The sequence below is a fragment of the Pelophylax lessonae genome (genome assembly GCF_965119305.1).
Source record: "Pelophylax lessonae genome assembly, chromosome: 4".
In the NCBI taxonomy this organism is placed as follows: domain Eukaryota; kingdom Metazoa; phylum Chordata; class Amphibia; order Anura; family Ranidae; genus Pelophylax; species Pelophylax lessonae.
In genome coordinates, this window is record NC_138771.1 from 553,657,294 (window position 1) to 553,684,258 (window position 26,965).

General features: G+C 46.7%; 1 protein-coding gene across 3 annotated transcripts in view; it reads right to left on the reverse strand.

Moving 5' to 3' along the window:
• Nucleotides 1-26,965, reverse strand: part of OGDH (oxoglutarate dehydrogenase) — a 163,437-nt gene that overhangs the window by 75,607 nt on the left and 60,865 nt on the right. Inside the window, exons 4-5 of one of the 3 annotated variants that reach the window (XM_082253290.1) lie at nt 13,613-13,678; nt 13,227-13,329 (exon numbers count right to left, since the gene is read on the reverse strand). In XM_082253290.1, the coding sequence (XP_082109416.1) occupies nt 13,227-13,329; nt 13,613-13,678 (169 nt within the window). Of the gene's footprint in view, nt 1-13,226; nt 13,330-13,584; nt 13,679-26,965 lie in introns of all 3 variants that reach the window. The other 2 variants (XM_082253289.1, XM_082253288.1) reach the window with 2 other exon arrangements.

Here is a 26,965-nt window from a genome sequence, read left to right on the forward strand (position 1 = left end):
GACGGATACATATTGCATATATGCTCGTTTTTTTTTAAGCCTTTGAGTAGTTGGCATCTTTTATCTTTAATAAATTTTGTACAGTTTTACACTATGGGAGTTTCTTTGATTCATCTTTCATGCATGATCTGCCAGTGAACTATTTTCCCTACCTTAGTGTTCCTATTGACACAAAAAGAAAGATGCTGTGGTCTCCCGTTATGCTGAAAACGAGATGATTCCTGCCTTAGACCCCGTTCACACTGGGGCGACTTGTCAGGCGTCCTGGTCGCCTGATAAGTCGCCTGCCATAGAGTAGCACAGGACCCGTTCTAATAGGAGCGACACAAGTCGCTCCGACTTAGAAAAAGGGTCCTGAGCTTCTTTGGGGCGACCGGGAGCGACCTGCATTGACTTCAATGATATGAAGTCTGTGCCGGCAGCTCCGAGGTCGAGGTGCGAACTGCGCACCGCGACTTCACAGGTCGCCCCCGCAAGTCGGGTCGCGCCTGCGTGAACCGGCTCTTAATCAAGCCTATTTCTGACATATGTTGTTTAAAAGTTAAAATCAGTATTTTTTGCCAGAAAATGACTTAGAACCCCCAAACATATATATATATTTTTTAGCAAAGACTTGATTTCAATTGTTTTTGTCACGCGGTATTTGCACAGCGGTCTTTCAAACGCAATTTTTTTGGGGAAAAAATACACTTTACTGAATTTTAAAAAAACTAAACAGTAAAATTTGCCAAATTTTTTTTGTATATTGTGAAACATGATCTCACGCAGAGTAAATAGATACCCAACATGTTACCATTTAAAACTGCGCACACTCGTGGAATGGCAACAGTCTACAGTACTTATAAAATCGCCATAACATCGTTTAAAAATTTTTAACGGTTACCAGTTTAGAGTTACAGAGGAGGTCTTGTGCTACAATTATTGCTCTCGCTCTGGCGATTGCGGCGATGCCTCACGTGTGATTTGAACACTGTTTTCATTTGTGGGCGCGATTTACGTATGCGTTTTCTTTGGTGCACGAGCTCACGTGGGGCTGGGGCATTTTAAAAAAGAAAATTTTTCTATTTATTTTATTTTTAACACTGTTTTAAAAAAATGTTTAAAAAAATCTGATCACTTTTATTCCTGTTACGAGGAATGTAAACATCCCTTGTGAAAGTAATGAGCAGTGACAGGTACTTTTTATGGAGGGACCCCAGACCCCTCCACTGCACTTCAAAGTGCCAAAATCTGCATTTTTGAATACTGTCATTTCTTTTTAAATCGGCGCCATTGGCAGCCAAGTAAAGCGGAAGTGACGTGATATCGTTTCTGGGTTACATGATCGGGGACCTGATCGAAGCTGAATCTGGCTTTGTTCGGGACTCCAACCAGCCGGTGGACGTCCCTCCTCCTCGCTGGGATAACGGCCGAGCGGCAGTTATCTCCAGAAAGCCGACCGCTGGCTCTAAAAAAAATGGTACTGGGGTGATGCCTCTAGCTGCAGGCATCACCCCGGTACAGCCAGTGCCATCTTAAGAGCATTAAAGGCCCCCGGGCAATGCAGTGCACTGGGGCCCTGCCTACACAATCACCCACGAGAATAAAAATGCAAATAATCGATAAGGCGATATTTATTGGTACAGCAGTGCCAGGCTAATGACAGCTTCCAAGTTCTGCGCTGGGTTCGGTGAACACACACATGGAGTCAGACTCGACTGTCCTGTGTGTGCCTGTTCCCATGGAGGCGGACAGACATTCCTGCAGTTGTGGGCTCCCCCTCCACGGCCCAAGTGGCCTGACAGCAGCACAGGGCAGACAGGCGCTTTCCAGCTGCTAAGTTCGGTGGTGGGATGCACATGGGAATTGGGACTAATGCTTGGCTGGGGCTGGGTCGCTGGGCAGGTGGGCCCCCCCGGGAAAGTGGGGCCCCGGGCAACTGCCCAGCGTGCCAATTCGGTAAGATGGCCCCGGGTACAACCACTTCTTCAAGCCGACATACAGGTACGTCGGTTTGCGGGAAGTGGTTAATGGATATCCTAACACACTGTGTTGATGACTCTTATAATTTAGAGTGCACTCCCTCTGGAAAGCAGCTATATCATATGGTGGAGGTGCACCTGGGTGATTCACTTATTTGTAGGATATTTACTATCAAGGTGCAGATTACATTTATGCTTAACACTAAACTCTTTGCATCTTCCTTGGAGAGAGATTTTCAAGTTTCAATATTGGACTGTGGTAACCTATGGGACTTTTTCTCTTAGGGAGTAAAGTTTTGAAAAATAAGACAATTTTTGACACAAATCTGGTACTGAACATGTTAATTTTTGTTTAATGCTTAATGGCTGGCACCTTGTAGTGGGTGGCTGGCTGGCTGTCTGGCACCCTGTGGTGGCTGGCACCCTGTGGTGGCTGGCTGTCTGGCACCCTGTGGTGGCTGGGTGGCTGGCTGGCACCCTGTGGTGGCTGGGTGGCACCCTGTGGTGGCTGGCTGGCTGGAACCCTGTGGTGGCTGGCTGGCTGTCTGGCACCCTGTGGTGACTGGCTGGCTGGCACCCTGTGGTGGGCGGCTGGCTGGCTGGCACCCTGTGGTGGGCGGCTGGCTGGCTGGCACCCTGTGGTGGGCGGCTGGCTGGCTGGCACCCTGTGGTGGGCGGCTGGCTGGCACCCTGTGGTGGGCGGCTGGCTGGCACCCTGTGGTGGATGGATGGCTGGCACCCTGTGGTGGATGGCTGGCTGGCACCCTGTGGTGGATGGCTGGTACAGGGCCTGTGGGTGGGTGGCTGGCTGTCTGGCACCCTGTGGTGGGTGGCTGGCTGGCTGGTTTGGCCCCCACAGAGCCCTGATCTCAACATAATGGAATCTGTCTGGTATTACATGAAAAGACAGAGGGATTTTTGAGGCAGCCTACATCCACAGAAGATCTGCGATTAATTCTCCAAGATAATTGGAGCAACTTACCTGCCCAGTTCTTTCAAAAACGTTGGGCATGTGTACCTAGAAGAATTGATGCTGTTTTGAAGGCAAAAGGTGGTCACACCAAACATTGATTTGGATTTTTCTTTTGTTCGTTTACTTTACTGTTTGTGAATTGATAACTGTAAACTATTAACACTTCTATTTCTGAAAGCGTTCCTTATTTACAGCATTTATTTCACACCTGCCTAAGACCGTTGCACAGCAGTGTAAATTACTTTTGTACCATTCACTAGCTGAGGGGCAAATTGTGATCAACAAGTACACCTTAAATAAACTGCAGGACAGGTTGAGAAAGCAGCAAATCTAGCATAGTCCAGTTAATTTTTTCTATATATACACATATATATATATATATATATATATATATATATATATATACACACACATACATACACACACACACACACACACACACACACCTACTGGTTTAAACCATTCACAGAGCACTTACACCCATTCTACCTGAAGGGAACTAAACATAGACATGTGCCTGGGGTGGACAGGGTTTAAGGGAAGGGGAAGGCAGGGAGGGGGCAGTTAAGAAGGACATTTTCCATACCTCCCACAGTGAGCACTCGAAGCCGATCCAGGAATGCTGGTAGGTCGGTGTAGGGTGGGAATAGGGGACGCAGCACAACAGAGTTAAGGTTAAAAAGGAAGAAGGGCGCAGCATAGGGAAAACAGAGAGGAATCTTTAAATATTAAATCTGAACAGCAGAAACAGGGGGTCATACAAGCTGCAAAACCATGTCTGCAACATAATCTGGAGGGAAGAAAAAGCACTCAAGCACATAATAGCTTCTTGCAAGCAGCCACAAGATCCCTCCTGCAATATGCACACTGCATTGAAATCACCTCTGAAACACATAGTTCTGCAGTACACTATGTGTTTGGATTTTAGCTTATGACATTTCTACCTTAAAGGCGCATGGGAAAAAAAATTAGGCACTCTCACACAACACACATATTGATAAACTTCTGATTGAATACAGTCACTGTTCGGTCAGTATATCTCCTCCCAGCTACTTTGACAAAAGACAACTGAAAAATTGACTTTGAGCCAGGTTGTGGCCACAGACTCGGCAGACCTAATCAGGCGCCTCTGCCCAATGAATCCAAACATATTAATATCAGTTCAGAGTGTGCTGACTTTTGAAGTCTTTGTTTTAAAAAAGTCAGAAGTTCTGAGCGTAAAATATAGAACTTATTATATGCCCATAAAAAGCAAGATTTTTTTTTATAAATAAAAAGTTCCCAATTGCTACACCTTCTTTGACTGTAGATTGAGCCTATTCATAAACATACAGAACAAGTGAACAGAGACCCATTTTTTTTTTATTGCCGATAACTAATTGCTGCTTCATACCTAGCTGTACAAGAATCTTCTTTACTACACAGACAAAACAATAACCGTAGACCAGAGTAGACCAGAGTATACTTTTGTAGCAGCATTACTCATAATTACAGTATATGAAGGAAATAGGCTGTAAAGAAATTCATTTTTAAAAGTGTTGGTATCGCACTATTCTGGTTAGTTAAGCTTTGTTTTTAAAAATTGTCAGAGGGGAAAAAAAATGTAGTTAACCAAAAAATGTTTTACAAATGTAGCAAAAAACTGGATTTTTGTCTTACCGTAAAATCGTTTCTCTGATGTTCATTGACGGACACAGCTCCATATCTTCTTTGACCCTGGTGTTATGCTGCTCTTCATAGGAGTAGGACACTAGGTGGAAACAATTTTTTACTACACCTATAGGGCAGTCCTAGGGGGTATACTCCCACTTCCTGCTATAGGACTTCTGTTTTGTAACAAGCAGTGTTAGAAGAATACATAACCCGACTCAGCAGAGGGGTGGGTGCTCTGTCCACCGATGAACATCAGAGAAAAGGGATTTTACGGTAAGACAAAAATCCAGTTTTCTCTTTCGTTCATTGACTGACACAGCTCCATATCTTCTTTGACCCTTGGGACGTCCTAAAGCCGTGTCAACATGAGGGGTGGGAAACACAGCAATACACATAATTCCCAAAAGGGCTAAACATCGACCAGAAAAAAAATACACCCTCAAGTGGCAGGAGCCTTTGCAACAGAAGCCTGTAAAACTTTGCAGCCGAACGCAGCATCCGCAGAAGCGAGTACATCCACCTTACAAAACTTTGTAAATGTATGCACAGACAACCATGTGGCCGCCTTGCATACCTGGACCACTGACGCCTGATGACGGAAGGCCCAGGAGGCAATAAGCGCCCTTGTAGAATGCGCCATAACAGGGAAAGGAGGAACCTGACCCCCTGATGGAATAGGCCTGCACCACTGTCTGCCTGATCCATCTGGAAATGGTCGCAGCAGATGCGGCCTGCCCCTTATGAGATCCATCCGTAAGGACAAACAAGGAATCGATTTCTGAGTTGACTAAGTCGCCACCAGGTACACCCCGATTGCTCAAACCACATCCAGTGAATGTAAATAATTTCTTTAGGATGTTTAGGGCACAAGGAAGGCAACACTTCTTCATTCAAATGGAAACCAACCTTAGAAAGGAACGACTGACAGGGACGTAGCACCACTTTGTCCCTGTGAACCACCAGGTAAGGTGACCGACAGGACAACGCAGCCTGCGTGCAGAAGTAATAGCCATCAAGAAGGCTACCTTCTGTGACAGAGTAAGCAGAGGAAATTCACCCTGGACGAAAGTGTGAACTAAAGAATTTGCAGCCAATGGAACAAAAAAAGATTGCCAAGGCGAAAATCTGGCCCATGGTGGTGCCCAGAGCCAAACGCTGATCTAAACCCTGTTGTAGAAACTCCAGCAGATGGGACACCGAAAAAGGACGGGGAGAAACCCCCGGAGACTCACACCAAGAAATGTACGCCCTCCAAAGTCAATGATAAATCTTCCAAGAAGTAGATTTTCTAGCTTTTAACAGTGTAAGAATCACTGAATCCGACAACCCTCGTTCCTTCAGTACCGGGCTTTTAATAGCCAGGCCGTTAAATCCAGTGACCGTAAAGCAGGATGGAGGATTGGCCCTTGAGACAAAAGATCTTCTCTGAGAGGGAGTCTCCAAAGAGCATCGGTTACCAGCCTTATGAGGCCTGCGTACCAAGACCGGTGAGGCCAGTCTGGAGCCACCAGAATGACTGAAATCTCTTCTGCCGCGATTCTGTGCAGATGTCTCGGCAGAAGCTATAGTGAAGGAAAAGCGTAAATCAGACGATACCAACCCCAAGGGCCACCAGAGCGTTGGCGGCCTCAGCCAAAGGATCCCGAGATCTTGCCATAAATCTCTGAAGCTTCCGGTTGAGACGAGAGGCCAACAGGTCACCATTGGGAGTCCCCCACCGGAGACACAGTTGAAGAAACTGCTCCAAGTGAAGTGACCATTCGTCCGGCTCCAGCTCCTGCCGACGGAGGTAGTCCGCCTGCCAATTTTCCACCCCTGGAATGTGCACAGCAGCAAGGGCTGGAACGATTTGTTCTGCCCACCTTAGAATACCGGCTACTTCTCTGGCCGCTAAGGCCCTTTTGGTGCCCCCTTGATAAATGACAAATGCCACAGCCGTGGTATTGTCCGATTTAATCCTTACCGGGCACCCCTGCAGACGATCCGACCACCGAGACAAGCAAACCCTTATCGCCCGAATCACCAGGATATTGATCGTCAGACTGGACTCCTCCCGAGTCTAAACCCCTTGAGCCGAATCTGTGCCCAAGACACCTCCCCACCCGGACAGGCTGGCGTCCATGGAAACCACTGTCCAGTACAGGGGGAGGAAGGACTTCCCCTGTGGAAGCACCGGGGAACGGAGCCACCAAATCAAGGATCCCCCTCGCACCCCGACTCAACAGGATCAGATTGTCCAGAGATGGAGGAATCATGTCCCAGTTCGCAATAATCTCCCTTTGCAGAGGCCTGGTATGGAAGTGAGCAAACAGAACCGCCTCAAAGCCCAGCACCTGCATATAAGTCCGGAGAGGCGACCGACTGTTGACAACAGGAGCCAAATCGCATGTTGCAACTTCAGCAGTTTCGCCCCTGGAAGAAACACCCTGGCTGAGGCTGAATCCAAAATCAGGCCCAGGGAGTCCAGTTTTTTGGATGGAGTCAGAGCGGATTTCTGAAAATTCTGTTTCCAGCCAAACCCTTGCAGAGTTCACACAGTGATGTCCAGATTGTCTTTTAAGACAATCTGAGACTCTGCTCGCAGAAGAATATTGTCCAGGTACTCCAGTACCGTGATCCCACTCTGCTTGAGCAAAGCGAACACCAGGGCCAAAACATTTGTGAACACACGAGGAGCTGAGGCGAGACCAAAGGGTAACGCCACAAATTGATAATGCTCCTCCACCACGGCAAAGCAAAGAAAACGCTGGTGCTCAACATATATTGGGTATAAAGTAAGGCATCCTTGATATCGATAGAAGCCAGAAAATGGCCTTGATGAAGGGATGGCACCACTGTGCGTATGGATTCCATTCGGAATTTCTGAACACGCACAAAGCGATTCAGGGCCTTGAGGTCCAAGATTGGATGGAACTTGCCTTACTTCCTGGGAACAGAAAACAGATTGGAATAAAATCCTTGAAAACATTCCAACACTGCAACCGGCACAATTACTCCCTGTGATAGCAGATCCTGCACTGCCCCATAAAGGCCCTGCAGCCGATCCGGGGACAGGCGCAAGTTGGAAGGAAAAAACCTTGCTGAAGGCAAAGACCGAAACTCAATCTTGTACCCGGACCAAATCTGTGCAGAGGGACCCCTCTAGTGAGAGGACGGTGGGGGTGTACTATGTGCGAAGGAAGGGCACATAGGGGGCCTACCAACCCAAGGGAAGGGCCCAACGTCCACACCCCAACCATTCCCCAGAAGAGAGGGGGGGCACTACTCACCACACCTGGGAACCAAGCAGGCACCACTCCGCGCAGTCCGCTGCACCATCTTGGAATGGAGGTGTTGCGGGCCAGAGGTACGCTGTAACTCAGGTTGTGACCAGTGTCGTGACCAGAGCTATGCGTCCTTGCGAGGTGTTTCACTCGCTGGCCAGCCCCCGTCCAGTGGGGCTATGCCGTGGCCAACCTAGCACAGAGCTAAATTTGGGTCACGCTTGCTGCCCAGACTGAGAAGACCATAGGGATCTAGGATATCTAGTGCGTCGCCCAGTCCAGAAGTTGATCGTAGTTCTCACAGCAACAGAAAATAATAAAACGCTTTTTAAAAAGGAAAAAATGCCAGGACCAGATATCTCAGGAAGGAACTAGGTCCTTACCCCTGACTAGGCAGAAAAAAAACGGAAGTCCTTTAGCAGGAAGTGGAAGTACCCCCTAGGACTGCCCTATAGACGTAGTCAAACTTGTTTCCGCCTGGCGTCCTACTTTTATGGGGAGCAGCATAACCCAAGGGTCAAAGAAGATATGGAGCTGTATCAGTCAATGAACGAAAGAGAAAAAAATGGTTTACAAATGTATCTCATAAGAAGAACCCAATAAAACATGAGAGCCGATCTGTGGTAATTATGCTCAAATTGTATTCTTTTGATTCCCTCAAGGCAGTCAAACTCTAATGATATACAGGAGAACTGTATTTATAATAAACTAACTAAAACTTTCGAGTTGTCTAAAGTAATCATACACCTATAACGGGATACCTGCAGTTTACACAGGTTTGTAGGACGATCTTTTGGTCTGTGGGGGTGGGATGACTGCTAAGGACAACAATATGTTAAAACTACCAGAGGAAAATGATTCATTGGGAGAGAAATAGTTATCTTGAATGTAAGTAAGGAGCTGCAGGTCACTGCAGTCCACTATAACTTGCTCAATTGCAGGATATGAACACACACAACATGCAATAACATCCATCTTCCACTCCACCCTTTGAAACCAGCCCAAAATGAACACTACAGATAATTGCTGCACAACTCAGTCATAAAGCGCCATGCACTGAACACATTTTAATAATTTGATACAAACTAATTAAGATTTTAGTATACAAAATAAGATTTGTGCACCTGTCTAAAAACTATTGATTGTGGCCTCCAGAACTGGAGTAGGGCAGCCTTGCAACAAACAAGTTACCTGGTCAAGAAGAATCAAGTCTAAAATTGATTTTACATGATTATACTGGTAGATTAAATCAAGTCTTTTTTGAAGTATGCAAATACAACTGGAAATCAGGGATTTCTAGATTTCTAAAAATTACAAATCAAAAGTAAACATTGATCGTGCTCTTACCAAATCCTGAAAACTTCGGAAGGTTAAATCACAGATTATTCAAAATTGAGACAGATCAACACAAATTGGCCCTCATGCCCACACACCACATGCTCTACTCCCAAAGCAGACAATCAAGCACCTGGTCTGTTTCCAGCACACACCCTCAACATGCCCATTTGTGGTTAGTGGTGGTTACTCAGTGCACTAGTCTAAGTTAGCAGTTTTGGCGTGAGAGCAGTGTGAGCTTTGCAGCCTAGTAACCGCTACTGTCCAATCTACACATAGAGCCCAACTAACAGCTTTTGGTTTCTATAGGACAGAAAATATACTGGGTGAACAAATGTCAAAACCCCACTCTTCCTGACATATATGACCTTGTAACCAGGACAGAAAAATGATCTGTCTTGTTCAGATTTCTGTACAGACCCCTGAAGCATTGCTATGTCAAGAGTAATGCTCAAATTTTTATGTAGGGGTTTGAGATATATACTGCATAATGTCCATGTATGTGGCAACCATCAAAATATGAACAATTCTAGTTGTAACCTGGGAACCCTCAATAGCCTGATAGCCTGTACATGATTAAGTGAAAAAAAAAAAAAAAAAAACTAGTACGGTGCTTTATATACCTATTTTTTTCCAAAATGTAAATGGGGTCTTAAAAAAAAAAAAAAAAAACATGCAACCTGCTCAAGCACATATGATCTGTACACAAACTGTTTGTGTATATAGCAGTATACAGCACATCTGAGATCTTGGCTACTAAGGTTGCAAAGTAAATAAAAAAAAAAAAAAAACATATATAAAATCATTCAAAACCCTAAACGTCAGAGAAAAGGATGAATGTTGTCAAATCATGAGGCCATATATTGTATTTTATCTGAAAAAAAACGTCTCTTCATTCAAATTAAGAAGAATTATGAGATCTTTTATTTCATATCTGCCCATGGATGGGACAAGTTATAACACAGTTCTAGGTATTCTCAAAAATAGAAATGTTAGTCAACTTTCAAAAGATGTCTTCACTGCCTGAAAATATTACTGGAATGGAATAAGAGCACATTCACACTGCCGCGACTTGTCAGGCGACTTGTCAGCATGACAAGTCGCGGTCCATTGAGTAGTACAGGACCCGTTCTAATAGGAGCGACACAAGTCTCTCCGACTTAGAAAAAGGGTCCTGTACTACTTTGGGGCGACCTCGGAGAGACTTGCATAAACTTCCATTATGTGAAGTCCCTGCAAGTCGCGCCGAAGTCGCGGTGCACGCGACTTCACAGGTCTCCCCCCGAAGTCGTGTCGCCTCAGTGTGAACCGGCTCTAAAAGCCCTTAAAAACTATAAATGTTCCACAAATTATTCATAGTTCACAAGTCAAAGTAGTTACTTCCACAAAAAGGACTATTGTCCACAAATGTTATGAATTTACAAAACCTAGCACACCTATTTAAATGGCCTGCGATAATATAGTTATAGACTTGTCCATATAGACCAGTGTATACCTTTTGGTAGTTAACCCCTTCATGACAGAGGGTAAAACAAATCCTAACGCCTGAACACAATTTTGCAACTTTGAAATGTGTAAGGCAGGTCATAGATTATGCAAATTTCTTTCCTTCCACCGCAAAACTGCTTGACTCCTCCAACAACAGTCAGTGTTGATAGGTTAATCGCTTCCGCAGTGCTATTGTGTTCTGCCAGCAGGGAGCCTTCCCGGCTGCCAGAATACAATGATTAGTGCTGCCAGCTATAGCCGGTGGCACTAATCGTTCAGGAAAAAATTAACAGGCTGGTAGAACACAAATCGATTGATAGATTCACTTGTGTACAACCAGGGAGCCCCTACAAGGATCAAAAATTGGCCAGTCCCTCCTGAATCTGCTGAATTTCAAACAATGCATGGCTGGCTTTAGTAAACTTTTACATATCATCGCAACTAATTTGTGTATCATACCTTGTTTTTTTTTTTTTTTACCAGGAGAAAATTGACTTTTATTTCGTGGCATATGGTAAGGAATATCTCCTGTTTTTTTTTACTATTATTATCAAAGAAAAACTGGGCCAAAATAAGTAAAAAAAAAAAAAAATATATATATATATATATATTTATTTATTAAATTTGGCTGTACATTTATTGCTGTTACCATAAGGGCGCTTTCACACTGCTTTGGCCGCAGCTTGGGTGCAGCGCAGTATACCCATGCTTTTTTGAGCCAGTTCGCTGCCCTTTTCATTTAGAGCTTTATTATGTCCTTTAGTTTTGGTGTGCTTCCTGAAAGCACACCAAAACCATGGGACCGAATAGAATTTGATGGGAAAGCACAGCTAACTTGCAGGAAAATAGCGGGTACACTGCGCTGGAGCCAAAGAGCAGCGGATCTGTGTGGTTCTGACCTAACTAAAATAAATTCTCCCGCTCCTGGTGATCGCAGTGATACAATGTGTGTGTATGTTATTTGCACATGTAGTAGAGCTCAGAAACAATAGTGCACATTTTACCTTTTTTTTTTTATCCAACCTAAAACTAATATAAAAAAAAAAAAATAATAATCTACTTTAAATATACTGATGCTGACCTTTGACCCAAACTCTAATCCTGATCTAGATCAAACCTTGAGTGCCGGTTCACATTTCTGCGATCACAGAGATCGCATGGAATTCGTGTCTGTGATCGTTAACTTTTAATTGACACCCCCAGCGTATCACATATGGCAGTGTAAACTGCCAGAGGTGCGGATGTGATGCGGGAACACGCTGTATATTCGCAGCGTTCCCGTATAGCAGAAATGTAAACCGGCACTTATCTAGCTATTTATTCTTTATTTTTTTTAATATTATTATTTTTTTCTTTTACGCACACTTTTCGTTTATTTACTTTTTTCTCCCCTAGCAAAGAGAGAAAGATCTTTCTGTCCATTCAGAGGTAAAAAAAAAAAACAGGGGTAGGCTGCACAGTAACTGACCACTGTGATAGCCAATCAGAAGCTATCACAGCGATCAGGTAATTGGGAACTGGGATTCCCGGTTCCCAGTCGTTAGCACATGCAGCATGGTCCCAGTACAAACACATGCATATATGTGGCCTCTCTACAGAAGGTTCACTTCAGTGAAGCCGCATATATGTATGTGTACAGGTTGCAGCAAGGACTAAACTTACACGAACAAAGTTCATCAAAGAGTTGTCAACGTAGATACCTAACATTTGTGGATAAAGTCCTTTACGTGGAGATACTACTTTGACTTATGAACTTCAAATAATTTATGGAACAATGAAGCACAATACTCATCTTATATGGATACAGTTGACACAGTTTTGTGGCATGGATATACAGGACTCCTTTTCAATTCCAATATCATTTTCGGTCAGTGAAGAGATGTTTTCAAAGTTGACTGATTTCTCTCGTTTTGAAAAATATCCAGAACTCTGATGTATAAACTTGTCATCTACCGATGTGCAGATATGGAACAAAAGATCTTATTCTTCCGAATTTAAATGAATAAATGTTTTCAGATAAAATACAATATACTGTATAGGGTGGCCTTACTATATTGGGATACTAATCTTTTTATCAGGTTTTTGAATAATTTTTATACACATTATTGATTAGAAATAAAAGTTGATGTTTTTAAATTTAAATCTTTGCACCTTTATCAGGCCAGATCTCAATTGTGCTGTATATAGATATACTGTACAGTATATGTCCCTTGTCAATTGTTCAATAAGGTGTATTTTTTATATATTGTGACACCTACCAATAAGTACTAAATATATAGAAAATGGATTTGCCTTAATCCACTTATGTACAAAGCGCTCACTTATAAAAATAAATCAAGTGTAGCAGTTTCTGGTAGTGCTACTCGCACTTGCTTTAAAAGCAGCAGCATAAGATGAATTACTAGATGTGTATATTTTCTGCCCTGGAGGAAGTCAGCTGTTAGTTGTAAACTCTGCACCTACAATTCTGTTGAGCAGGGGTAGACATACATAGTGGGGATGAGAGAGAAGCGCAAAAGCAGTGACCATTCTAGCAGAGCTATTGGCCCTCACCGAGTTTGTCTGAGGACGTGATAATATCAGCTGGCACACAGGAGTCCAGATCCGCATCCAGAATGCCAAGTGGGTCAAGCTGGGCAACATGGTGCCCACGGATCTATATAGAGGAGAGGTGCCAGAGGAGGGTTGTGGAAGGGGGAGGAAAAGAAGGCAGAGCAGGGACAGGTAACAGTAAGAAGACAGGTAGGTTGGGAAAGAATGGAGTAAAAGAAATCAGATGATGGAAGAACCAGAGGGCAGAGGGAATACAGTGGCACCACGTAAAATAAATACAGAAACAAAAAAGGAGAAAAAAAAGGAGGGAAAGCAGAGAAGAAAAACAAAGTTACAAATTTAGTACAGGAATCCTCACCGACATTCGGAGGACCGACAATTACTGGAGCGTCATCAAAATTAACAGAGCTAATTCCGAGGGGGTCAAGTTTTGCAACGTGGTGACCCCTTACCTGGAAGCAATGACACAAATTGGTTAATGGCACCTTCCCTCCCTCCCCACAACAAAACTAGGGAAGTAAAGAAAAAAATGCCTCCCATAGCATCCAAATAACAGTTACCAAAACAGATTGTTTGATAAGGGCTTCACCAACTTTCTCCAGTTTTTACAAGAGACCAAATGCTTGCACAGGTAAAAGTAGAACTATGGGCCAAACCTTTTTTTGTCATTTTGGATAGAGTGAGAAAAGGTTATAACCCCTGTCAGATTTCTTTCCGCCATCCATGCCCCACAGCAGAGATTTTACTTCACTTCCTGTCCCAGAGCCAAACAGGAAGTAAGAGGGAAAACCCTTGAAATTAAGGGAATTCCTTGGGGACCCCCAGGTCACCAGAACTAATGTCCCCATTGGAAGATTTCCCCCCTACTACTTTGGGGACACCCTAAAATTTGGGATTTTCTTTTACTTTCACTTTCAATGATAAATAGGACTAATGCCTCGTACACACGTGCAGATTGTCGGCCGAAAAGATTCGGCAGACGACCGATCTGCCGATTTTCGGATTGTTAGTATGATGCTTCCAACAGCGCACTTTTGGCCGAACAGAATCTGTCGTGCAAGCATTAAAATTTTTGTTTGCCGACACCAGAACGGCTGATTGTTCGCCAGTCAGTACAGAATTCGGCCGACAGACAGCAGATTTGCAAGACTGGGCATGCTCAGAAAATAAAAAAGACACGGAAAATTAACCATCACATGACATCACTTCTGCAATCGGCTGTTGTTGGCCGACAATATTCGTGTGCAGTCTTTTGCAGTTTTCAACAGACACGACAGACCTTGGACAAAAGACGGCCGATCGTTCGGCCGACGATCGGTACGTGTGTACGGGGCTTAATAGAGAGGGTGAATCTCCTAACCAGGGTACAAACAATACAAAGACTGGCAGGTGTTCTTATTTTTCTCCACCCTATCCAAAACAAACAAAAGTTTTGCCTTTAGTTATACTTTAATGGAAAGTGACCATTTCAACAACATATATTGATGGATTCCTCAATGCTTTTCTTAGTAGGTGTAATATCTAAGGCTGGCCATAGACGGTTCGAATCTCAGCTGATTCAGCAAAAACTGGCCGAGATTCAAACCATGTATGGGCAGGCTGAATGTACCAAGTTAATCGATCAATCAACTTGGGTACAACCAGCCTGCCAGATTTTACAGGCCATTATCTCCAGCGGCTTGTACAGCGGCTAGCAATAATCACTGTCTTCTCCCGGCAGGGACGTCTTCTCCCCCCCCCCCCCCCCCCCGGGAGAATACAATGGCTAGGCAGGAGGGATTCCCTTTCAACAATGACCGTGTTGATGGGGGAATCAAGCAATTTTCTTTCCTGCAACCAAATACACTAATAAATATATCAGTTATATAGATATATCAGTTTTTGGGAGATGCCTGTGGACTGAAGCACCTAATGGGAACTTAACATCAAACATACAGTATTGTATGCATGCCAATTTTTAACAATTAAATGTATTTATTACTTCACAGGAACCCTAGTTCGTCCCTTGACAATCCCTTTATCTGCTTTTCTCCCTAGGCCAGTACCATCTTTGTTCAGGCATCATACAGGGTCGGCATCTACTCCTGGAATGAGATGCTGGCTCAGAGATAACAACTTGGCCCATTCTCTTACCTTGCTACAAAGTTACAATGTTGCACTATTATCACTGGGGGAGAGGAGAGTGAGGAAATGTGTCCCCTTGCCTGCAGCATACTGATGACAATATTTCAGTTTAGGCAAAGTCACTGACTGGAGTTTAAGAACTGCTCTTTACTGCATAATAAAGCTTTATTTAAGACTGACACTGTTTCTCTATATTTTGACATGCAAGGAATGTGTGTAAGTACTGTGCATCCGGAAAGTATTTACAGCACTTCACATTTTCCACAATATATTATGTTACAGCCTTATTCCAAAATGGATTAATATCCTTATTTTCCTCAAAATTCTACAAACAATCCCCCATAATGACAACGTTAAACAAGTGTGTTTGCAATCTTAAATTAAAAAACTTAAAAATCACACTTGCATAAGTATTCACAGCCTTTGCTATGACACTCAAAATTGAGCTCAGGTGCATCCTGTTTCCACGAATCATCCTTGAGATGTTTCTACAACTTGATTAGAGTCCATCTGTGGTAAATTCAGTTGATTGGACATGATTTGGAAAAACACACACCTGTCTATATAAGGTTCCACAGTTAACAGTGCATGTCAGAGCACAAACCAAGCCATGAAGTTCAAGTTATTGTCTGTAGACCTCCAAGACGGGATTGTATCAAAGTTGGGGAAGGGTACAGAAACATTTCTGCAGCATTGAAGGTCCCGATGGCCACAGTGGTCCCCATTATCCATAAATGGAAGAAGTTTGGAACCACCAGGACTCTTTCTAGAGCGGGCAGCCCAGTCAAACCGAGTGATCGGGGGAGAAGGGCCTTAGTCAAAGAGGTGACCAGGAACCTGAGGGCCACTCTGACAGAGCTTCAGCTTTTCTCTGTGGATAGAGGAGAACCTTCCAGAAGAACAACCATCTCTGCAGCACTTCACCAATCAGGCCTGTAATGTAGAGTGGCCAGAATGAAGCCACTCCTCAGTAAAAGGCACATGGCAGCCGGCCTGAATTGCAAGTGTCATATCTGGAGGAAACCAGGTACTGCTCATCAACTGACCAATACCATCCCTACAATGAAGCATGGTGGTGGCAGCATCATGCTGTGGGGATGTTTTTCAGCAGAAGGGCCTGTAAAGACTAGTCAGGATGTAGGGAAAGATGAATGCAGCAATGTACAGAGACACCCTTAATGAAAACCTGCTCCAGAGCACGCTGGACCTCAGACTGGAGCAAAGGTTCATCTTCCAACAGAACAATGACCCTAAGCACACAGCTAAGATAACAAAGGAGTGGCTACAGGAAAACTCTGTGAATGTCCTTGAGTGGCCCAGCCAGAGTCCAGACTTGAATCAGATTGAACATCTCTGGAAAGATCTGAAAATGGACGCTCCACATCCAGCCTGATTGACCTTCAGAGGTCCTGCAAAGAAGAATGGGAGAACTTGGCCAAAAATAGGTGTGCCAAGCTTGTAGCATCATACTCAAAAAGACTTAAGTCTGTAATTGGTGCCAAAGGTGCTTCAACAAAGATTGAGCAAAGGCTGTGAATACTTATGTACATGGGATTTTTTTTTTTTTAATAAATTTGCAAAGATTTTAAACAAACATCTTTCACATTGTCATTATGGGGTATAGTTTGTAGAATTTTGAGAAAAAAATGGGATTTTTGACTTACTGTAAAATCCATTTCTCGACGGACACAGCTCCTTAGGATTCTTGACCAGTGGGTTATACTGCTCCCTACAGTAGTAAGCAGAAAAAGAACTGGACTACGCCTATGGGCAGTCCCAGGAGGTATACTCCTCCCCCTCTCTGCTATAGGTACTCAGTTTTGTTACAAGCAGTGTCAGAAGTATTACAACTCCATAGAGTGGTAGGTGCTGTGTCTGTCAATGAAAAATCAGAGAAATGGATTGGACGGTAAGTCAAAAATCCCATTTTCTCTTTCGTTCATTGAAGGACACAGCTCCTTAGGATTCTTGACAAGTGGGACGTCCCAAAGCAGTGTCAAATATAAGGAGTAGGAACAGCAAAAAAAAATCCCAAGGCTAAGCCGCAGCCAACCAGGCAACAGGAGCAAAGAGGGAACAAACCCTCTAAACAGCAGCCTGAAAAACCTTGCAGCCAAAAGAAGCATCCGCAGATGCCAACACATCCACTTTATATAATTTTGTGAAAGTGTGAACCAGTGACCAAGTGGCCGCCTTGCAAACCTGCGTCACTGACGCCCGATGGCGGAAAGCCCCTGAAGCTCTGAGCGCCCGAGTAGAGGGTGCCTTGAGAAGGAAACGAGGAACCTGACCCTTGATGGAATAGGCCTGAGCCACAGTCTGTCTGATCCATCTAGAAATGGTCACAGAAGAAGCAAACAGTCCTTTTCTAGGCCCATCTGCAAGCACAAATAACGAGTCTGACTTTTGAAAAGACAGTAGCCGCCAGATACACCCAAATCGCCCAAACCACATCCAGGGCATGCAACACAATTTCCTTAGAATGTTTTGGCCTGGGACACAGGGAAGGCAACACAATGTCTCGATAGTAAAGAAAATTTGACCAGCGCTATGGACTGTTAAATATAGAGAGAATGTGAAGTGAGAAAAAGGTGTAAGCTGCCACCAATCAACCCTCAGGTGCAAGGGTGAATGTGAGAAAAATGATAAGTGACGATTGGTATCGGCGCTACCTTAATGTGATTAAACATATAAAATAAATTAAATCTCATTGTGCCACAAACTGGCGTGGATAAAGACTCAGTGAGAAATTAATGAGTGGTGAATAAAACGGAATTTTTGTAAAATCTTACCTGTAAAATTCCTTTCTCCGAGTCCTCAGACAGTCGCCGCCTCTTCATATTCGTCACAATAGGGGGTATTAGACTTTGCTCCGAAGGAGCAGCTAGGCAACAGAATATGTTAATATAAAGGTTTTTAACATAACCCACCCCCAGGGGGTGGTCCCCTCAGTCTATACCCTCCTACTTCCTGTATCCATACTTCAGTTTCAGTGGAATAGCAGTAGAGTATACAACCAAACCCCAAAGAGGGGCGGGGGCGGCGACTGTCGGAGGACTCAGAGAAAGGAATTTTACAGGTAAGATTTTACAAAAATTCCGTTTTCTCTTACGTCCTCCGACAGTCGCCGCCTCTTCATATTCGTCACAATGGGGACGTCCCAAAGCAGTGCAAACATGAGGGGTGGGAAACGCAGCCGCGCCTAAGGCAACGCCGTCTCCACATCAAAGAAAGAAACCTTACCAAAAGGAAGGAAACCAGCTTGGCAACACGAGAAAAAAACTTGCTCAACAGAAGCAAAAAAACCCAGGAAAACAAATAACCTAGGGATAACAACAGATATCCCAAACAGCCAAAGAGCCCATACGAAAAGCTCTAAGGGACTGCCGCACTAAGAACCTTGCGGCCAAAGGAAGCATCTGCCGATGCCTGAACATCCACTCTGTAGAATTTAGTGAAGGTGTGAACAGTCGACCAAGTCGCCGCCTTACACACCTGGGCCACAGAAGCCCCATGACGACAGGCCCAAGACGTACTCAGAGATCTGGTAGAGTTTGCCTTCACAGGCACAGGGGGAACTTTCCCCTTCAAAGCATAGGCCTGTTCAACAGTCTGTCTGATCCATTTGGCGATGGTAGAGGCCGACGCCGCCATGCCCTTCCGAGGTCCCTCAGGAAGGACAAACAAGGAATCCGACTTGCGGAAAGATTCAGTCGATTTCAGGTAAACCCTAATCGCCCGAACAACATCCAAGGAATGCAGTTCCACCTCCTTCGGATGTTTGGGCTTCGCGCATAGCGAAGGCAGGACAATGTCCTCATTGAGGTGAAAATCCGAAACCCTCTTCGGAAGAAAAGAATGGTTAGGTCGCAAGACCACCTTATCCAGATGAATGACCAGATACGGAGACTTGCAGGACAAAGCTGCCAGCTCCGAAACCCTGCGAGCCGAAGTGATCGCCACCAAAAAAGCAACCTTTTTGGACAACATGGGCAACGAGATCTTCCTGATCTGTTCAAAAGGAGCATGTTGAAGAACGGACAGAACAAGGTTCAAGTCCCAAGGGGGTAAAGGGTCCCTCCTAGGAGGGACCAGATGTCGCACCCCTTGAATAAAAGTACTAACCAAGGAGTTAGATGCCACAGGACGTTGAAAAAGAACGGCCAGCGCAGACACCTGACCCTTGACCATGGCCAGCGCCAACCGCTGGTCGACACCCGTCTGAAGGAAGGATAACACCCTAGACACCGAGTACGTGCGAGGTGAAAACCCCCTGGACTCACACCAGGCAAAGTAGGCCTTCCAAGTACGGTAATAGACCTTCCCAGAGGAAGACTTCCTCGCGTTAATCAAAGTGTGAATGACCTCCGGGGATAGACCCCTATCCTTCAAGACCTCGGTTTCAACAGCCAGGCTGTCAAAGCCAGCGACTGTAAAGCAGGGTGGAAGATCGGCCCTTGAGACAGGAGATCTTCTCGAAGAGGCAGACGCCAAGGAGCGTCGACCGCCAGATTCACGAGGTCCGCGTACCAGGACCGGCGAGGCCAGTCCGGCGCCACCAGAATCACAGCATGTGGTTCCGAGTTCAACCTGCGAAGGAACCTGGGCAACAGTTGAATCGGCGGAAACGCATTCAGCAGCCGATACTGATGCCACGGGGCTACTAACGCGTCTGACGCGTCTGCCCGAGGATCGCGCGTTCTTGCCACGATCCTTCTTACCTAGTTGTTCAGACGAGACGCGAACAGGTCTACCTCCGGAAGACCCCACTTCGCGCACAACATCTGGAAGACGTCCGGGTGGAGAGACCATTCCCCCTGATCCAGGGTCTGGCGGCTCAGATAATCCGCCTGCCAGTTCTCCACCCCCGGAATGTGCACCGCCGAAATCGCCGGGACATGAGTCTCGGCCCAAGAAAGAATGTCGGCCACTTCCCGAGCCGCTCGGGCACTCCTGGTGCCCCCTTGGTGATTGACGTAAGCCACCGCCGTGGCATTGTCCGTCTGCACCCGAACCGGACAGCCGCGCAGCCTGTCCGTCCAACGTTGAAGGCAGAGACTTATCGCACGTAATTCCAGAATGTTGATCGGAAGGGAGAATTCCTTCTCCGACCAAGTACCCTGGGCGGACAGAACGCCCAGAACACCACCCCAGCCCAACAGGCTGGCATCCGTGGTGACCACCGTCCATGAAAGAGGACGAAAGGACTTTCCCCCCCGACACCGCCGGGGACTGGAGCCACCACAGAAGGTCCCTTCTGGTGCGATGGCTCAAGGAAATCTGGACATCCAGAGACTGCGGCCGCCCGTCCCACCTGGACAGGATCTCCGCTTGGAGACCCCGCGTGTGAAACTGGGCAAAGGGAATGGCCTCGAAAGTCGAGACCATCAGTCCCAGACACTGCATGCACTTTCGTAGGGACGAACACGGAACGTCCCGAAGGGACTGGACTTCTCCCTGAAGAGTCCGGAGTTTGTCGTCCGGCAGGAAGACCTTTGCCTGGACAGAGTCCAGGATCATTCCCAAATAGGGAAGACGAACCGACGGACACAGCGTCGATTTTGGATAATTTATCGTCCAACCAAACTCCTGTAGAGTCTGCACCGTGACGGACAGATCCGTCTCCAGACCCTGGCTGGTCGCAGACCGAACCAGAATATCGTCCAGATACCCCAGGACAGAGATGCCCTGGGCTCTCAACAAAGCCAGTAGTGGCGCAAACACCTTGGTGAAAATCCGCGGAGCTGAAGCGAGGCCAAACGGCAGCGCCACGAATTGGTAGTGATCCTCCGCAATGGCGAATCGAAGGTACCTCTGGTGACCCTCGAAAATGGGGATGTGTAGGTACGCATCCTTCAAGTCGATGGAGGCCATGAATTCCCCCGGAACCAGGGCAGCCACCACCGATCGCAGGGATTCCATGCGAAACTTGCGTACCCGTACAAAGCGGTTCAGAGCTTTCAAGTCCAGAATTGGACGCACTTTGCCCTCCTTCCTGGGCACGGTGAACAGATTGGAATAGAACCCCCGAAATCTGTCCCGATGAGGCACCGGAACCACGACTCCCTGAGCTCTCAGGTCCCGCACCGCTAGGTGCAAATCCCGCAAACGCTCCGGAGACAGTTGAAGATTTGAGGGAAAAAATCTGCTCTCCGGCCGAGAGAGAAACTCGATCTTGTAACCAGACCGAACGATTTCCTGAACCCACCGGTCCCGAACACGGGACAGCCATGGTAGAGGAAAACCGAGCAAGCGTCCCCCCACCCCAGAAATGGGTGAGGGCGCCCCTTCAGGCCGCACTGTTGTGGGCAGCGGATCCGGACTGGCTGGACTTCTGCTTACCTGTCCACGGCTTCTTTTGGGAGCCCTGACCTTTGAACGGCTTGCCCTTATAGTGTGGCCGAAAGGCACGAAAGGACCCCTGAGAGGGCCGAAAGGAAGCATGCTTCTTACCAGGGGCCGCCTTAGCCTTGTGGGATTGGGGTAAGAGCGTGCTCTTACCCCCGGTGATCCCCTTTATCAGGGTATCCAAGGATTCGCCAAAAAGGCGAGAACCTTCATAGGGCAGATTGGCTAAGGTCTTGCGCGAAGATTGGTCCACTGACCAACACTTTAACCAAACCAAGCGGCGAGATAACACCGCCACACCGTGTACACGTGCGGCCAACGGGACCATATCCAAGTCCGCATCGCACAAATACATGACACCCTGATGGATTTGATCCACCATGTCCAAAGTCGCCTGTGGGGCAGAATCAGCCACCAAAACGCGCCTAAGCACCTGCGTCCAGCTCGCGACCGCCTGGGCCGCTATAAGTGAAGCAAACAGAGCTTTCAGCATAGAACCCATAATAGAATAGGTATGATGGGCAAGAGACTCCAGCCTCTTGTCCGTGGCATCCCGGAACACCGGGGTATCCTCAGCAGGAATCGCAGTGGACTTTTCAAAACCGCGATCGCGTGATCCACCGGAGGCGGTACACACCAACGCTCGTCAGTAGCGGGCGTGAAAGGAAAACGCAATTTGAACCTACTGGGTACAGCAAAAGGCTTGCGGATATTACGCCATTGTTCCTTAACAGCGCTCTGAAAATCATCCGTGCAGGGAAAAACCTGCGATGTTTTGCGTCTTCTCTTTGTCCCATAAGCTGCCAAGGCAGCAGGCGGACACGATTCATCCTGCAAGCGCAGCGTTTGCTTAATAGAAGCAACCATTTCATCCATGAGTGCAAGCTCTTCAGACGAGCCAGGGGGAGAATCATCCACCCCTTCAACCTCAGCCTCCACCTCGGACCCCACAAGATCCAGGGAGGAACGGGACCCTGATAAGGAGACCCCGGCCATACCAGCCCCTGCACCATCACCCTCTGAACCAGAGGAAATTGAATCTCTGGACCTTTTTGTGGATTGAGCAGCCACCAGCATTTGCACCTGTGCTGCCAGATTAGCCACAATCGCAGCCAAATCTCCCCCTGGGGGGGAAACAGCAGTCCCCTGACTATCCACCAATGTGGTAGGAAATTTGCCCTCCCGAGAATCCATTGCCCAAAAATTAATGCTGGCCAAGAAAGGGTTAACTGCCCCCTTAACAAGTGCGGCGAGCGCAGCCCACCGCACACACACGCAGCACAATTGAGACCCCCACAGGGAAGACACAGAAACACAGGCAATGGACATAGGAAGATCAGAAAGGTAAAAACCTGAGGAGACCCTCGCTGTAGCTGCCGCCTCGATCGGTGCACATCAGGAAAGAGGAAGTGATGCAATCAGGGCGCTCTGTTAAAGCCTATGGAAGGCTACAAGAAAATGGCCGCCCGCAGTTAAAACATGCGGCTGGGCGAGTGCAGGCAAAATGGCGTCGTTTGGCGCCGAAACCGCCGCTCCCCCACTACAATGATGCATGTAACACCACCCATGTAGAAAAACATGGCAGATCGCCGCAGCGATCGCTGTAAAGTGCCCCAACATAGCCAAAAGCATGTCCCACAGCACACAGCCATTCACACATACACAGGCTGACACAGACAGTGCAGCACAGCCCCCCCTCCTTGCAGCCCACAGCATGCAGCCAGAGAGATAGGGACAAACAAATCCACAGTGTGAACACAGGCAGGGTAACACAGTCCCAGACTGACAGCCCTCCCAAACAGACAGGTCCCCACATAAATACACTTACCTCCACGGATGGCGTGGGGAACCCGCACAGGCGAACAAACTGCTGCACACAAGGCAAGGAGAGTCGCATCCAGGACGCAGCATAATGGTGGGTTAAGAAACCGCACAGCGTCCAGTGAGGTAGCCACCTCACCAAGCATCCCTGCACCGAGCCGGGATGGGTCGTTCACTGCGCCAGGAGCGTTACCTGGCTGAACGCTCGATGGCAGGCCGGGAAGCCACTGACCCACAACCTGCGACCAGGGGGATCAGCTTGAGACCCGGCCCGCACGAATCCTCTTCATCAGAAGAACTAACTAACGCTGACAAAAACAACAGCTAAGTAAAGAGAGAGGAAAAAAACTCAAACAAAAATCCAAAAAGAGAAAGGCTGAGACAAAAATGCCCCAGCATAGAAACATCCAGCTACTCCTGACAAGCTAGACATTGAAACTGAAGTATGGATACAGGAAGTAGGAGGGTATAGACTGAGGGGACCACCCCCTGGGGGTGGGTTATGTTAAAAACCTTTATATTAACATATTCTGTTGCCTAGCTACTCCTTCGGAGCAAAGTCTAATACCCCCTATTGTGACGAATATGAAGAGGCGGCGACTGTCGGAGGACGTAAGAGAAAATAAGGTTGTTTATTCAAGCAATATGAAATTATCCAAACTCACAACCAAAGGAATGTGATGGTGAATAAAAACCAAAAAGACATATACACTGTGAATTAATGTTAAAAAATAATATCCATTCCCACTAGCAAAGGGATATTGAAAGATGCTAACCAGGACACAAATGCCTGATATATGTGCCAAAAGATGTGTAATTTAACAAGTAGTGAACATCATGAAGTGAAGGTGAAATTACTAATGTGTAAAATCCAAAATCGCCACTGGGTGGCGTATCAATCATACGACCTGTTCACTATCCACACTGACTGTGTGGTTTAAGGGAATATTTCCTCCATTCCGGGGGGAGCAGCGAGCCGATGTTCTTGCTCTAGATGCTCCAACAGAGAAAGAACCCCATTGTGAATGAAGAGTAAATGCAGAAAGTGGAAATACGATGTGCACTCACTCGTTAGGATGATCAGGATCAGATAAAGCGTTCGCGCCGGGATGCTTCCGCGTTCCACGGCCCTTAACCAGAAGTGACGTTGTGACGTACGAGACTCCGCCCTACGCGTTTTGTCAGAGGGACGTCTAATGTCTGTCTTCATTCAAATGGAAATCAGAGACCACTTTTGGAAGGAACGAGGGACAGGGGTGAAGAACCACCAAATAAGGGGTGCGACAACATAACGCCCCCAGTTCAGACACCCTGCGAATAGAGGAGATTGCCACCAGAAAGGCCACCTTCTGGGACAGTGTAAGCAGGGGAATCTCCCAAATATTTTCAAAGGGAGGCTTCTGGAGGACTGAATGCACCAAGTTCAGATACCAAGGCAGTAGAGGAGACCGCACTGGTAGATTTAGATATCAAACCGCTTGAATAAAGGTATGCACCAGGAAGTGCGTGGCCAGGGGTCGTTGAAAGAAGATCACCAAGGCCCACACTGGCCCATACCTGGATACTGATGGTACTCAGGGCCAATTTCTGCTCAACCCCCCCCCCCCCCCCGTTGAAGGAAGGTCAAGACCCAAACCACGAAAGAGCGTGGGTGAACACCAAGCGACTCACACCACGAAATGTACGCTTTCCACGTACGATGGTAGATCTTCCTAGAGGTAAACTTCCTTGCTTTCAGCAGTGTCAGAATCACCAACCTAGGAAAACCTCTATCCTTCAGCACCTGGCTTTCAACAGTCAAGCCGTCAAAGCTAGAGACTGTAAAACAGGATGGAAGATTGGCCCTTGGAACAAGAGATCCTCCCTGAGAGGCAGTCTCCAAGGGAAGTCAGTGTACCAAGACCGGCTCGGCCAGTCCGGGGCCACTAGAATAACCAGAATTCCCTCTGCCTCGATCCTGCACAAAAGCCTGAGAGGAGGAAAAGTGTAGATCCGATGATACTGGACCCACGGGGCCACCAGTGTCTCCTTGGCATCCGCCAGAGGATCCCCTGACTGCGCCACAAATCTCTGAACCTTTCTGTTGAGCCGAAATGCCAACAGATCCACCTCGTGAGTGCCCCATCAGAGACCTATCTTATGAAACACGTCCAGGTGAAGGGACCACTCCCCTTGGTCCAACGCCTGCCGACTCAGATAATCTGCCTGCCAGTTTCCCACCCCTGGAATGTGTACGGCAGAGGGAACCAGAACGAAACCGTTCTGCCCACCGTAGAATGCCGGCTACCTCCAAAGCTGCCAACACACTGATCACCCGGAGTTCCAGGACATTTATCGGTAGTCTGGACTCTTCCAGGGTCCAAACACCCTGAGCGGAGCTCTGACCCAGTACACAGTAGAAAGCCAGGGCGCGTGGCGGCAGACCCCGCAGGGTGGGCCACATCAGATTCAGGACCTGAGGAGACAGATGAGGCAGGGGCACAGTTACTCACCATACCAGGAACCAGACGGGCACCGCTCCAGACAGAACCCCTCACCATTTTAATAGGGGGGAGGCCCTTTGGGCCAGCAGGAGTGCTGCAACGCAAGCCGAGGCCCGGTCGTCTGTGACCTCCCAAGCGTTGGAACTCGCAGGTCAGCCCCCATCTAGTGGAGCTATATCACGGCCGACCTAGGGCGGCGCTGCAGTCTGCTCACGCTCGCTGGCCAGACTGGGGTGACCACTGGATCTAGATTATCCAGCCCGTCACCCAGTTCGGCAGTTGATTGTAGATCTCACAGGAAAAAAAACGAGAAAAAAAGCTATTTAAAAAGAAAAAATTGCCAGGACCAGAGATCCCAGCAAGGGACTAGGTCCTTACTCCTGACTAGGCAGAAAAAAAAATGAGTACCTATAGCAGAGAGGGGGAGTATACCTCCTGGGACTGCCCATAGGCGTAGTCAAGTTATTTTTCTGCCTAGTGTCCTACTCCTGTAGGGGGCAGTATAACCCAATGGTCAAGAATCCTAAGGAGAGGTGTCTGTCAATGAACGAAAGAGAAATAATGAATTTAGTCCATTTTGGAATAAGGCTGTAACATAATAAAATGTGGAAAAAGTGAAGGGCTGTGAATACTTTCCGGATGCACTGTATATAGGTGCACGACTCTCAAAACTGACTAAATAAAAAAAAAAAAAAAAAAAAACTTACAAATCATTTGCATATAAATACATTTTTTTTACTATGCGTTTAGCTCCTTGCCTGGGATTCTGCTTTAATTACATATCTGACCTGCCTTTGAGTCCTCAATACTGTAACTCAGATATCTGTGGGAAATTCTGATACACTCAAGTAAACGTATCAATAAGGTTTGAAAGAAGTAGTGCTGGCTGAGAGACTTTTTTGGGGAACAGGTTGGGGGTGAAACATGAAGTCATATATACGTTTCAGCTTCACCCTACTCTCT